The sequence below is a fragment of the Zingiber officinale genome, chromosome 9A, assembly GCF_018446385.1.
Source record: "Zingiber officinale cultivar Zhangliang chromosome 9A, Zo_v1.1, whole genome shotgun sequence".
Lineage (NCBI taxonomy): Eukaryota > Viridiplantae > Streptophyta > Magnoliopsida > Zingiberales > Zingiberaceae > Zingiber > Zingiber officinale.
Genome location: NC_056002.1, coordinates 136654922 through 136667854, shown reverse-complemented (window position 1 = coordinate 136667854; position 12933 = coordinate 136654922). Strand labels below are relative to the sequence as shown.

At 36.1% G+C, this 12933-nt stretch overlaps 1 protein-coding gene across 1 annotated transcript; it reads right to left on the bottom strand.

The window, feature by feature from the left end:
• Window positions 1–6983: 6983 nt before the first annotated feature.
• Window positions 6984–9416, bottom strand: LOC122019635 (zinc finger MYM-type protein 1-like). Its single transcript, XM_042577089.1, has one exon. The coding sequence runs from the start codon at window positions 9414–9416 to the stop codon at window positions 6984–6986; it is 2433 nt and encodes an 810-aa protein (XP_042433023.1).
• Window positions 9417–12933: the final 3517 nt, after the last annotated feature.

The following is a 12933-nucleotide window of genomic DNA, read 5'->3' as shown; positions in this document are numbered from 1 at the left end:
TCGATTAGATAAATGAACATATGTGTTTCCAAGATTAGCAATTTACAAACCTGAACCATCGCCTACTTGCACCGTATCTGAGCCATAATATGGCATTACGTCTGTAAGGATATTATAATCTGATGTGACATGATGAGTTGCTCCAGTGTCAATATACCAATCAGTAGATGAGAACTCTGGGTTTTTACCACAAGTAGGCACAGACGAAAGAACTTTAGGATATACTTGTGAAATAGATGGTTGTCTTGAGGCTGTAGGACCACCAATGAAATTTGAATCAAATGGACTAGGATATTGAATACCAAAATGTCCAATTCCAAGACAAATTTGACATTTTACCCTAGACAATCAAGTCTTTTAGGGCATATATTTCCAGTATGACCAACGATGTGACAAATTTGACATTGGTCTGGACTTTGCTTTTGTCCTCTTTGATGTCGTCGAGTATTTGACATCTAAAGTAAAAAATAACTTGTCCGGTGGTAGTGGAAAAAAAATAGAGATTAAGGAAGAGGAAGGAGAAGCAAAGGTGTTGGCAGCGGAAGAAAATAAGTATTTTTCGTTTGTTCTGAAAAATAGAGAAGAATAAGAAAATTAAAACACGTAGGAGAAAATAAGAGGCTTGAGGGAAAAATTTAAAAAATTCGCCGTTTATACGATCTCCGCCTCAAGAAATTGAGGGAAGATAAAAAAGAGAGATGACTCTGATACCATGTAAGAAGAAGAATAGAGAGAGAGAAGGAATAAGATGAGAATAATAAAATCTATTGTTCATTGATATTTGCCCTAAGGACAATACAATATATAATGTTCAAAAGTACTTGGTCAAATAACTAATTAATAAATAACAGAATTATTCTAAAAATAATTCTGAGAATAATTATAACAGAATTATTAGAATAATCCAAATACTAATATGATTTGATTTGGTAATTTGATCCGGTCAATTTGGATAATTCTGTTATATCTCTTTTAACCATGTGCCACCGCCTCGTGATCGCCACGAGTAGCTAGTGAGGCATGCTCTCGTGCGCTCATCGTGAGTAGTAAATAAGTCTCTTATTGATCTCTGTGTTGAGTAGTTGCTCCATCTCCTCGAAGTCCATCATGTAGAACCTCAGGGTCAACACCGTCTCCTTGATCTCTGTCGTCTTCTCGAACTTCTACTTCTTTGGCTCCACAGTAGATGGGTCACCGGAGGCGCCCAAGTAGAGATTCTGAAGTTACGAGGTCTAAAACTATCAACTTTGGAGCTCGTCCTACTACGGAGCTTGGGTAGGGGCGGAAGGGCTTCACAAAGGTAAGTTCCACTGTTGCAGCCATCCTTGCCGTTGACAATTAGCTCTTCAATTGAGCACCAAGGGAAGTGATTCGGGAGATAAGTCGATCTCGTGACTCCTGAGTACAGTAGAGTCGGAAAGAAAATAACTCGATCCGCGACTATATCTGAGTTAGGAGAGAATAATAAAGTTGATCTCACGACTCCCGAGTATCGATGGAGTCGGAGAGAAAATAACTCGATCCATGAGTATGTTCGAGTCGAAATAGAATAATAAAGTCAATCTTTCGACTCCCAAGTACCGGTGGAGTTGGAGAGAAAATAACTCGATTCGCGACTAGGACAAAGTCAGAAGAGAATAATAAAGTCGATCTCACGACTCCTGAGTACCAGTAGAGTCGGAGAGAAAATAATTTGATCCATAACTATGTCAGTGTCTGGAGAAAATAATAAAGTCGATTCCTCGACTCCCAAGTACTAATGGAGTCGGAGAGAAAATAACTTGATTCGCGACTATATCTGAGTCGAGAGAAAATAATAAAGTCAATCTCTCGACTCCTGAGTACTGGTGGAGTCAAAAAGAAAATAACTCGATCCACGACTATGTCTGAGTAGCGAGAGAATAATAAAGTCGATCTCACGACTCCTGAGTACAAGTGGAGTCGAAGATAAAACAATTCGATTCGTGACTATGTCCGAGTCGAGAAAATAATAAAATCGATCTCTCGACTTTCGAGTATCGATAGAGTCAGAGAGAAAATAACTCAATCTGCTACTATGTCCGAGTCGGGAGAGAATAATAAAGTCGATCTCTCGACTCCCGAGTATTGGTGGAGTCAGAGAGAAATAATCGATCCGCGACTATGTCCGAGTTAGGAGAGAATAATAAAGTCGATCTCTTGACTCTCGAGTACCAGTTGAGTCAAAGAGAAAAAAACTCGATCCATGACTATGTCCAAGTTAGGAGAGAATAATAAAGTTAATCTCGTTATTTTCTCTACAATTCTATGGGTACTCGGGAGTTATGATATCAACTTTATTATTCTCTCCCGACTCGAACATAGTCTCGGATTAAGTTATTTTCTCTCCAACTCCACTAGTACTCGGGAGTCAAGAGATCAACTTTATTATTCGCTCCCGACTCGGACATAGTTATTGATCGAATTATTTTCTCTTTGACTCCATCGGTACTTGAGAGTCGTGAGATCGACTTTATTATTCTCTCCCGACTCAGAGATAGTGGCGGATCGAATTATTTTCTCTACGACTCCACCGGTGCTTGAGAGTCGAGAGATCGACTTTATTATTCTTTCTCAACTCGGACATAGTCATGAATCGAGTTATTTTCTCTTCGACACCACTAATACTCAGGAGTCATGAGATCGACTTTATTATTCTCTCCCAACTCGGATATAGTCGTGGATCGAGTTATTTTCTCTCCGACTCCACCGATACTCAGGAGTCGAGAGATTGACTTTATTAATCTCTCTCGACTCAGACATAATCGCGAATTGAGTTATTTTTTCTCTGACTCCACCGGTACTCGAGAATCATGAGATTGACTTTATTATTCTCTCCTGACTCAGACATAGTTATAGATCGAGTTATTTTTTCTCTGATTCCACCAATACTCGAAAGTTGAGAGATCGACTTCATTATTTTCTTTTGACTCAGATATAGTCACGGATTGAGTTATTTTCTCTCTGACTTCATCGGTACTAAGGAGTTGTGAGATCGACTTTATTATTCTCTCTCTACTCGGACATAATCGCAGATCGAGTTATTTTCTCTCCCACTCCACTAGTACTCGAGAATTGAGAGATCGACTTTATTATTCTCTCTCAATTCGGGCATAGTCGCGGATCGAGTTATTTTTTTTACTCCACCAGTACCTCAACAGCTCTGTATCGTGGTATTCAATCATGTGGACCTAGAAGACTGTTGCTCAAAATACTCATTCAGTGAGTTGGTTTACACCCTCCTTTTACTAGACTTAAAGGAGAGACTTATGATTCGTGAGGTAAGTATGAGCCCACATGGCAGAGTCCGATCAACATAAAGCTCAGGTGGCAGATAAGGAAAGGGCATGCAAATAAGGAAATATAGCACAAATTATAAAAAAGGAGGTAAATGCATATACATGGACGTTAGGCACATGGTGGGGTAGATCTCAGGTCGTTAGTTCCTGAGAATTGACCCCTGGTCACTAGTCCAGAAATATCATACGCCCACCGTCTACGCTATACCCTGGGTGCGAAACAGATCCTTTAGTTGTTCTCTATAAAGTTGTTCACCCCAAAGGATGCAGGTATGCGCACGTAAGCATCGAAACCCTAATTACTGCTCCTCTTCTTCCTTGTCCTCTAACTTAGGCATCGGAGTGGTTTCTCCAGGGCTTCCTTCGATGAAACCTTTGATGTTTGTTATGCTCTACAAGAAATCACGATTGTTGATGGGTGACTCATATTTGGATGAAGGCCAATGCGATAGATGACATATGCGGCTAGGGCATATGGGTGAACATGAGATGCTAGAACTTTATAAGAGAGATTTGTTGAAGGATGTCAACATGTGCAAGCTTGAATTCTGTAAATTTGTGTTCTTGGAAAACAGAGAAAAGTACAATTCAAGACAGCGACAAATAAGATAGAGGGGATTCTGGATTAGGTACATACGAATCTTTGGGGACCAGCAATGCAGCATCATGTGGAGGACATTTGTTTTTTGTGAGTTTTACTGGTGATTTCTCACAAAATGTCTAGGTACAATTTATGCGTCACAAGTCAGAAACTTTTACAAAGTTTAAATTATGGAAAACTGAAGTGGAAAAGCAGATCGGAAGAAAAATCAAATGTCTTAGGTCAGACAATGGGAGTGAGTACACAGATTCAAAGTTTCAAGAATGTTGTGAGCAAAGATGTGGTATTTGATGAGAAAACTATGCTACAACTTACTCACGAAGAAGGAAAGAAAACATCACAAAGTAATATGGAGAAAGATGTTATGCATGTGGCGAGCTAGAGACTCATAACTCCAGTGATTCTAGCTCAGAGCACACGGACCATCACACTATAGCTAGTGGAAAAACGAGACGAGTTGTAAAACTACCCACTAGATACAGATTCGAAGACTTGGTATCTTATGAGCTTATCACTAGTAGCGAAGACCCTACATCTTTTCAGGAGGCAATACACAACTCTAAAAAGGATCGGTGGGCGGGTGCTATGGCAGAGGAGATAGAGTCGTTGCATAAGAACCAAACGTGGGATCTAGTAGAACTTCCTGAATGAGAGAAAGCTATAGGGTGCAAGTGGATATTCTGTTGGTGCAGTGAGACCGACAAGAGGGGAGGGGTGAATTGCTTGCAAAATAATAACTACCATCCTCAAACTTTCAACTCAAAAATTAGCAACAATAAAATAAAAAATAACATAAAAGAAGGAAAAAGAACTTAGTAATTGACTTGGTTACAACCAAGAAGGTTGTTAATCCAAGGCGGTTGAATGGCGCACTAAAAGTCTCCTTCTCTGAAGGTGAAGAAGCCTTTTACACACTTAGAGAGCTTAAGGGTTGCTAGAAATTGATTACAGAGTTGATTTATTGATTTCTTAGCTTCAGGGGCCTTTATATAGCTCTTGGAAAACTTATCTCGAGCTTTGAGGGCGCCTCCAACGAGGTTGAGGGCGCCTCCAGCCGAGTCAACGGATAAAACTTTATCTAAACTCAAAACAGTCGAATTGGCCAGGTTGAAGGCGCCTTCAATGTTGGAGGTGCCTTCATCAGTGTTGAAGGTGCCTTCAACATGTAAGGAGCCTTCAACACTGTTGAGGGTGCCTCCAATGGCTTCTTCAGCTCCTTTTGACTTGCTTTCATCTTCTGAGGCTCCGATTGAATGGGTGATTACGGTCAACCGAAATAGGACTCACCGAACCCAATTTTTGGCCTTCTCCTCGAGCAGGCTTCCGTCCTGGCTTCTCGTCCCTCGAACGTCACGCACTTTCTTCTCGTCCACCAGTGTACTCTTCCGCAGCTCTCTCGTCCTTCGGACGCACCGAGCTCGTCGGCTCCCTTCCCGTGTCGTCCTTCTCGCTAGTTGCGTCTTCCGCTCGACTTCCTACTCTCCGAAGCTCCTGCACACTTAGACACAGGGATCAGATAACAAGCAGGACCTAACCCAACTTTGTTGATCACATCAAAACAACCATGGGGCCTAACATATTCAAGAAGAAGAAGCAATGTCAGAGGGCGAATAAGTGAAATTCAAGGCTCGGTTGATAGTAAAGGGGTATTCACAGAGAAAGGAGATTGACTATGAAGAAATTTTCTCTCTAGTGGTAAGGCTTATGTCAATTAGAGCGGTGTTGCTTTTGGTAGCACATCACAATTTGTAGCTGGAGCAAATGGAAATGGATGTGAAAACGACATTTCTTCATGAAAATTGGGAGGAGCAGATTTTTATGTCACAACCCAAGAGATTTAGTTAGCCTGAACAAAAGTGGTTGGTTTGCAAGTTTAAGAAATCACTCTATGGATTGAAACAATCTCCTAAACAATGGTACAAATATTTTGATTTATACATGATTCTAAAAGGATATAGGAGATATGAGTATGACTGCTGCATATATGTGAAGAGCCTTGAAGATGAATCATTTATTTTCTTAATACTATACGTAGATAACATGTTCATTGTTGCGAAGAAAATGAAAGAGGTTGATAAATTGAAGAAGCTACTGAGCAAGAAATTTGACATGAAAGATTTGGGAGAGACCAAGAAGATTCTTGGGATAGAGATTCGCAAAGATAAAGCTGCAGGGAGATTATGATTGTCTCAACGTAACTATGTGGAGAAGGTGCTGAATAGGTTTAACATAAAGAATGTAAAGTTGGTGAGCACACCCCTAGCACATCACTTCTAGTTATCCAGTACACAGTGTCCAAAGATGGATGACGAGATCCAAAAGATGTCAAAAGTTCCTTATACCAGTGCAGTTAGTTGTCTGATGTATGTCATGGTTTGTATGAGACCAGATTTGGCGCAAGCAGTTAGTATGGTAAGCAAGTTTCTCTCAAATCCTGGTCGACCACATTGGGATGCAATGAAGTGTATTTTCATATACTTAAGAAATACAACTGATTATGACATCATATTCAGTAGACAATTGGAAGATCCTTTAGTTGCTGGGTACGTAGATGCGGACTATGCAGGAGATTTAGATAACAAAAGGTCTACTACAGGATACGTGTTCATTGTGGCAAGAGGACCTATTTGTTGGAAATTTATGATACAATCCATTGTTGCATTGTCTACTACGGATTCGGAGTACATGACAGTAGTTGAAGCAGCGAAGGAAGTTTTATGACTTACAGGGTTGGACAGAGAACTGGGTGTTCAGCAAGTTTGAGTCAAGTTGTTATGCGATAGTCAGCGTGCTATCTATTTGGTGAAGAATCATGTATATCATGCGAGAACCAAGAATATTGATGTGAGGTTTCACAAAATTAGAAAGTTGATTGCTTTCGGAGAAATTCAACTTGAGAAGGTTCACACTGCAGATAATACTGCAGACATGCTGATAAAGCCAGTGACCACCAGGGGCGTAGCCAGCAATATTTTTCCTAGTGGGCACTGGGCAAAATGTTTTTACATATTAATTTGAACTTCACATAATAAAAATAAAAGAAACTAAATAAACATACCGAATTCTTATTTAAGCCATATTTTGCGATTTTTCAATACATCAAACTTGTTTATGATAAATTCTGTATCAATACCTGAAGCAATATCCCTCTCTATATAAACAACCATGGTATTGGCCATAAGGTCATTTTCCATTTTATTACGAAGTGGCATCTTAATGAGTTTCATCCCTGAAAAGGCTCGTTCTGTAGTTGCTATAGAAACTGGAAGAGTCAAAACCAATCGAACCAACCTATCAATCAAAGGATAGATAACTGACTTTGTCGTTCTGGCCAATGTTTGGCACAAATGATGCAAAGAATTAAGATTCTGAAACTGCGCATGACGCGGTATATCAAATTTATAATGATCTAATTCTCTCTCCAAATCTCCTCTTTCTTCTAGATTGAAATCATAGTAGTAAAATTTATCAACAAGAGAACAAATGTCAGGAAAAGAAAATGATTTGAATCCATCAACGGGACTCAAAGCATTACTGAGAGTAAGAAGTTCTGTTGTGTCCTCTGGAAATCTTTCATTCAATTCCATCAACTGAAAATCTATTACTGCATTAAATATTTCAAAATGATAGTGATCATGGACTATTATATTGTTTTTCTGCTGGCAAGAACGTTTTGTACCTCGTGTGTAGCAATCATCAAAGTCTGGCACCTCAACATCATTGCTTTCACAAAACTTCAACACACTCCAAAGAAATCCTTCCCATCTATCATCTCGGATCTGTTGAAGATTTAGTCTAGTAGTAGAAACCAAATTTATAGCATTCAAAATATCTATGTCATTCTTCTGTAATGTTTGACACAACTTATCTGATATTCCCAAAACTTCATGCATCAGAAATAATACAAATACAAAGTCAAATGATTTTATATCCAAGTACAAACCTTTAGCCTCTCCTCGAATGTTACTATTGGGACCTTTGTCGACAAGATCTTGAAGAAGTGTACTCACTGAACCAAACAAACTAATGAATCTCCTAACAGAGCTGAAATGTGAACTCCAACGAGTAGCTCCAGCTCGTACCAAAGAACAATCTTGATTAGATCCAGTACCAGTGTCAATTTCTCCCAATTTTATCAAATCATTAATTTTAGCTTTTCGGATAGATTTCAATTGAAACTGATGTTTAGCAGATGAACCAACAAAATTAATAGCCAAAGTTAATGTTGAAAAGAAACGCCACACATCATGCACCTCTTTAGAAACTGCAACTAAAGCAAGTTGTAGTCTATGAGCAAAACAATGAATATAATAAGCATGTGGAGAATCTTTAAGAAATAAAGCCTGGAGTCCATTCCATTCCCCACGCATATTACTTGCGCCATCATAGCCTTGCCCCCTTAGATTTTTAGTTAACAGATTGTATTGGTTGAATACATTGCATATCTCTTTTTTCAAAGTTAATGCACTTGTATTTTCAACGTGAACAACTTCAAAAAATCGTTCTCTAATGAACTCATCCCGATCAACATATCTTAAAATGATAGCCATTTGTTCTTTACTTGACTCATCAATTGCTTCATCAACGAGGATACAAAACTTGGCTTCTCCAATTTTTGCACGAATTTTATCCCTCACAATATCAGCAATAATTTTCAAAATCTCTCTTTGAATTTCTGGTGATGTGTACTTTGCATTTTTAGATGCTTTTTCCAAAGTACTACCAATTTCTGGATTCATTCTTCCCAACAAAGCTACTAATTCCAAATAATTTCCATGGTTTTTAGAGGCAATTGATTCATCATGACCCCTAAAAGCACAACCTTGCATAGCAAGAAACTTCACACTTTCTATGGACACCTTTAAGAGCAACCGATTTTGCTCAATTTGCTTAGAAGATTGTTTTTCTAATCTTCTATCAATATGCTGATCAAGATTTTTCAAATCTCCCCATTTTCGCATGGCAAAGCTATGTCTTGAATTCCCATCTCCTTCATGTCTCTTGAATGGACAATTTTTATAATTAACTCTTTTCCAATTTTTAAATCCCGTGACAGTGAATGTGTCAAATTGTGCTGAGTTAGTGTCAAAAACATAGCAAGGAAAACAAAATGCACTTTGTTTCTCAATAGAAAATTCAAGCCAAGGATATTTTTGAAACCAAGAAGATTGGAATCTACGCTTTTGACCTTCACATTCAGTAAAAGGATAATCATATATAGGTTGAATTGGCCCTTTATCAATATATGCTCTTCTTACCTCATCTTGAAGTTCAATGGGATGTTGTAAAATTGGGATACGAATTCCAGGATCATAAACATATTGCAAATTGTTACTCGAATTCGGAAGCGGTTCATTAAGAGTCTCATTTTCAAGTCTTGGTCTTTTAGTAGATGCTGGTTCTGAAATACAAGGAGATATGTTATTTGGCCCATTTAAATCACTTGTTGATTCATCATTCTTCTTTCTGAAGAAATCAAAGATTTTTTTATTCTTCATTGTAATATTTCACCTGTAATCAAAATAAATTTTGTAAGTATAAATTATTTAAGCTAATTCAATTCAAATTGTAAATTCTTTACTTTTTTTAACCTATAATATAAGTTCAATTAAAAAGAATTAGCACAATTATAAATATAAAATAACAAGTAAAATCATTTTTCAAAAATATTTTTTTTAAAAATACACTTCGAACAACACAATTATAAATATAAAATAACAAGTAAAATTATTTTTCAAAAATAATTTTTTAAAAAATACACTTCGAACATGTGGGGAGCTAACAAATGAAACAAATTTGTCTACATTTTCAAATATGAAGATAAAAATTTCACCCGTACACAACATTTTCAAATTTCAACCCTAAAAATTTTTACAAATTTATCTTCTTTGAACAAATATAAACTAGATATCAATGTTTACATTTTCAATCCTAAATATTAGAAATTTTAAAATCCCCAATGTTCAATTTCAACCCTAGAAAACAAAAATCTTAATATATTCACATAATATTAAAAAAACATAATCTATATACTATGTAATTGATTATACTATTATATATAAATAAAATCGAAATACAAACCTTAGAGAATTTTCTTCAAACTTTTCCAAGCCACCACTTTTTTGTAAGCTGCCACTGTTTTTGCAAGCCGCCACTTTCTTTGTGAATAATTTAGGGTTTAGTGACTTTAGTAGGTGGCTTTAATGCTTTATCTAATAATGATTTAATAATCAGCTATTAATAACCTAGGCCTTGAATTGGGCTTTAAAAATGAATGAGTTTGATTTAATAATTATAACTGGGCTTTAAATATATATACATAGGCTTAAAATTTTAAAATTTCTGCTGGGCTTGTGCCCAGCTTTGCCCATATAATTCTCCGCCCCTGGTGATCACAGAGAAGTTCAAGCATTGTTTGAACTTAATCTATATCTCTAAATGTTAGAGAAAGGAAGCCCAGACCCAGAGATCCAGGTGGAGTTTTGTATAAATATTCGTGTTCTTCAAAGGGTGAATATTCATCAAGGTGGAAATTGTTGATGGGTGGCTCATATTTAGATGAAGGTCAATGCGATGTATATCATGAAAGAAAAATCCGCTAAGATTTTTGTAATAAAATTATGTTACGATTTTATATAACAGAATTCTGTTACGAAAATTGTAATAAAATTCTGTTGTGATTTTTCATAACAAAATTATTTTACGATTTTATCCCAAGATGAATTTTTATCATTATTTCATCGTGATAAGATTTTCAAAGCGGATCAGGAAGGTTGTGGAGGAGGTGGAAGAGCGAGTCGAGGAAGAAGAGTGAATTGAATTTTTTGCTCATCCTTCCTCCTATTTCTCTTCAATTCTGCCTTCCTCCTTCCTCCTTCCTCCTTCCTGAGGATTCTTGTCTCTTCACATTCTTTACTCTTCCGTATCCTCTAGGATTTTTCTTCTCTAATTTCTTTCCTTTCTCAATCTACGCAAACTTGCATTCAAGCTGCAGAATTATCAAATGACATACTTGATTTTTAGATTTTTCAAAGGACATATTTGTTTTTTATTTTACCTTTTTGCATTATAAAAATTAATACTGTGATGCTACATTTCATAAATCAATATCAATACGGTGCATTTCAAAAATTAATATCATTTCGATACTATATAAATCCTAAAATCAACACATTATGATACTATATTTTAAAAATCAACATCACTCTATTTTCGAAGACAGAGAAGTCAAAGGAGTGTAATTCTTTTTTTTTTTTAAGAAAATCAACATTACCGTGATTGTAAATTTCAAAAACCAACCCCTCTAATACTTTAGAAAAAGTGGAATTTAGTTGGCTATTAATGGGAGGGGTAAAATGAAAAATAAATTTATCCTTCGAGAAATCTAGAAAGTTAAGTACGTTTTTTAAAAATTTCACAATTCTAAGCGTGTCGTTTAATCAATTACCATAGTTTTTATATATTCATACGTCAATCTCTAGAATTTTTACATCCTTTTATAGTTTTTTGGAATGGCAAAGCTACAAGTGAATATAGAAAATCTAAAGTCATTCAACCGATCGACGTGTCATCTCTATTCCGCCTTACATTTTTATTCTTATGCCTATCACAAGCCGATTTAGTAGGACATAGAGAAGGGTCAACGAAAGAAGTTTAGAATGGAAAGGGGGTCCAACGCTATCTCTTCTATTTTGTATGGACAACTTTCTTCTATTAGAATTTAATTCAGCTCAGACAAATCAAATCTCATGATGAATCTTTTAGATTTTTTTTTAGTGTGTTCGAGTGATTTAGCATCTATAATGGTTTTAACTGCGGTAGAAGCTCTATAATTTTTGTAATGCGCATATATAAAAATATTGAACGAGGTAATATCGAATTTTGGATGATGAATCTGATCTTATAGAAGTTTTCTATCAGCTACCAGGATAAATCAAAAAGTACTTATGGTGGACGACCTAGAAGTCCACCATTATGTAGTTGTACACCTCATTTGAAGGAAAAATCCCTATAAATACATCATAACTAGGGGTGGGCAATCAACCCGTCAAAGTGACCAACCCGCTCATACCAACCCAAACTGAACCGAAAAAAAATCACTGGATATAAGACCGGATGTAAGGTTTTGATATTACATTATCTGATCTAGTAGAGCCAGATAGTTTTTTATCTCAATACCCAAACCAATCCGATCCGCGATCACCCCTATTTATAGTAAATACTGTCGATAAGCTGTTACACGTTATAGTAGCTACTGCCGATAAGCTGCTATACATTGTAGCAGCTACTAGCGATAAACTACTACAACGTGTAATGAGTAATGTTTATTATCATTTTAAAATATTTTATTTTTTTATTATATTTATATTTATATTTTATATTTTATTGGAGATAGGGTCAGATATTCAAATAACTAACAATTCGTCTGATATTTAATACATAAGAACCGTCGGATATAAGACCGAATATAAGTCCTGAGATTGCATTATCTAATATAATAAGATCAAATAATTTTTTATCTCAATAATTGAATCAACCCGATCTTCAATCACCTTTAATCGTAACTAAAGATCAAACCATAAATCTGGGTAACAACTTAATAGTCTTTTGCTGTACCGTAACCTAGGACTTGAATTGCACGTACACAAGAACATAGAAATATTACATGCACATATTAGTCTTCATCTCACACATCCCTTTCAAATCAATTATAAATATTGTAAAATTATATGAACTTTTATTTTCAATAATTAAGTTATAAAATATAACACGATTGTTAAATTAAAGATTAATTTCATCTTATGTAAACGAACAATTATAATGAGGATGATATTTTAAGATTAATAGCAATCAGCTAGCTAGAGGGGACGTGGATGAATAGATAATAATGTTTTTTATAAATATAATAATCATTACAAATGTAGTAATATTGACAAATCACGTTACAAGTGGTAGAGTTCAAGTAAATAGTTTAGGTACAATTATTAGTGCAATCGTACCCAAGTGACTAATATT

Coding starts and splice junctions, on each gene's coding strand:
- LOC122019635 (XM_042577089.1), bottom strand. CDS start 9,416: ATGAAGAATAAAAAAATCTTTGATTTCTTCAGAAAGAAGAATGATGAA.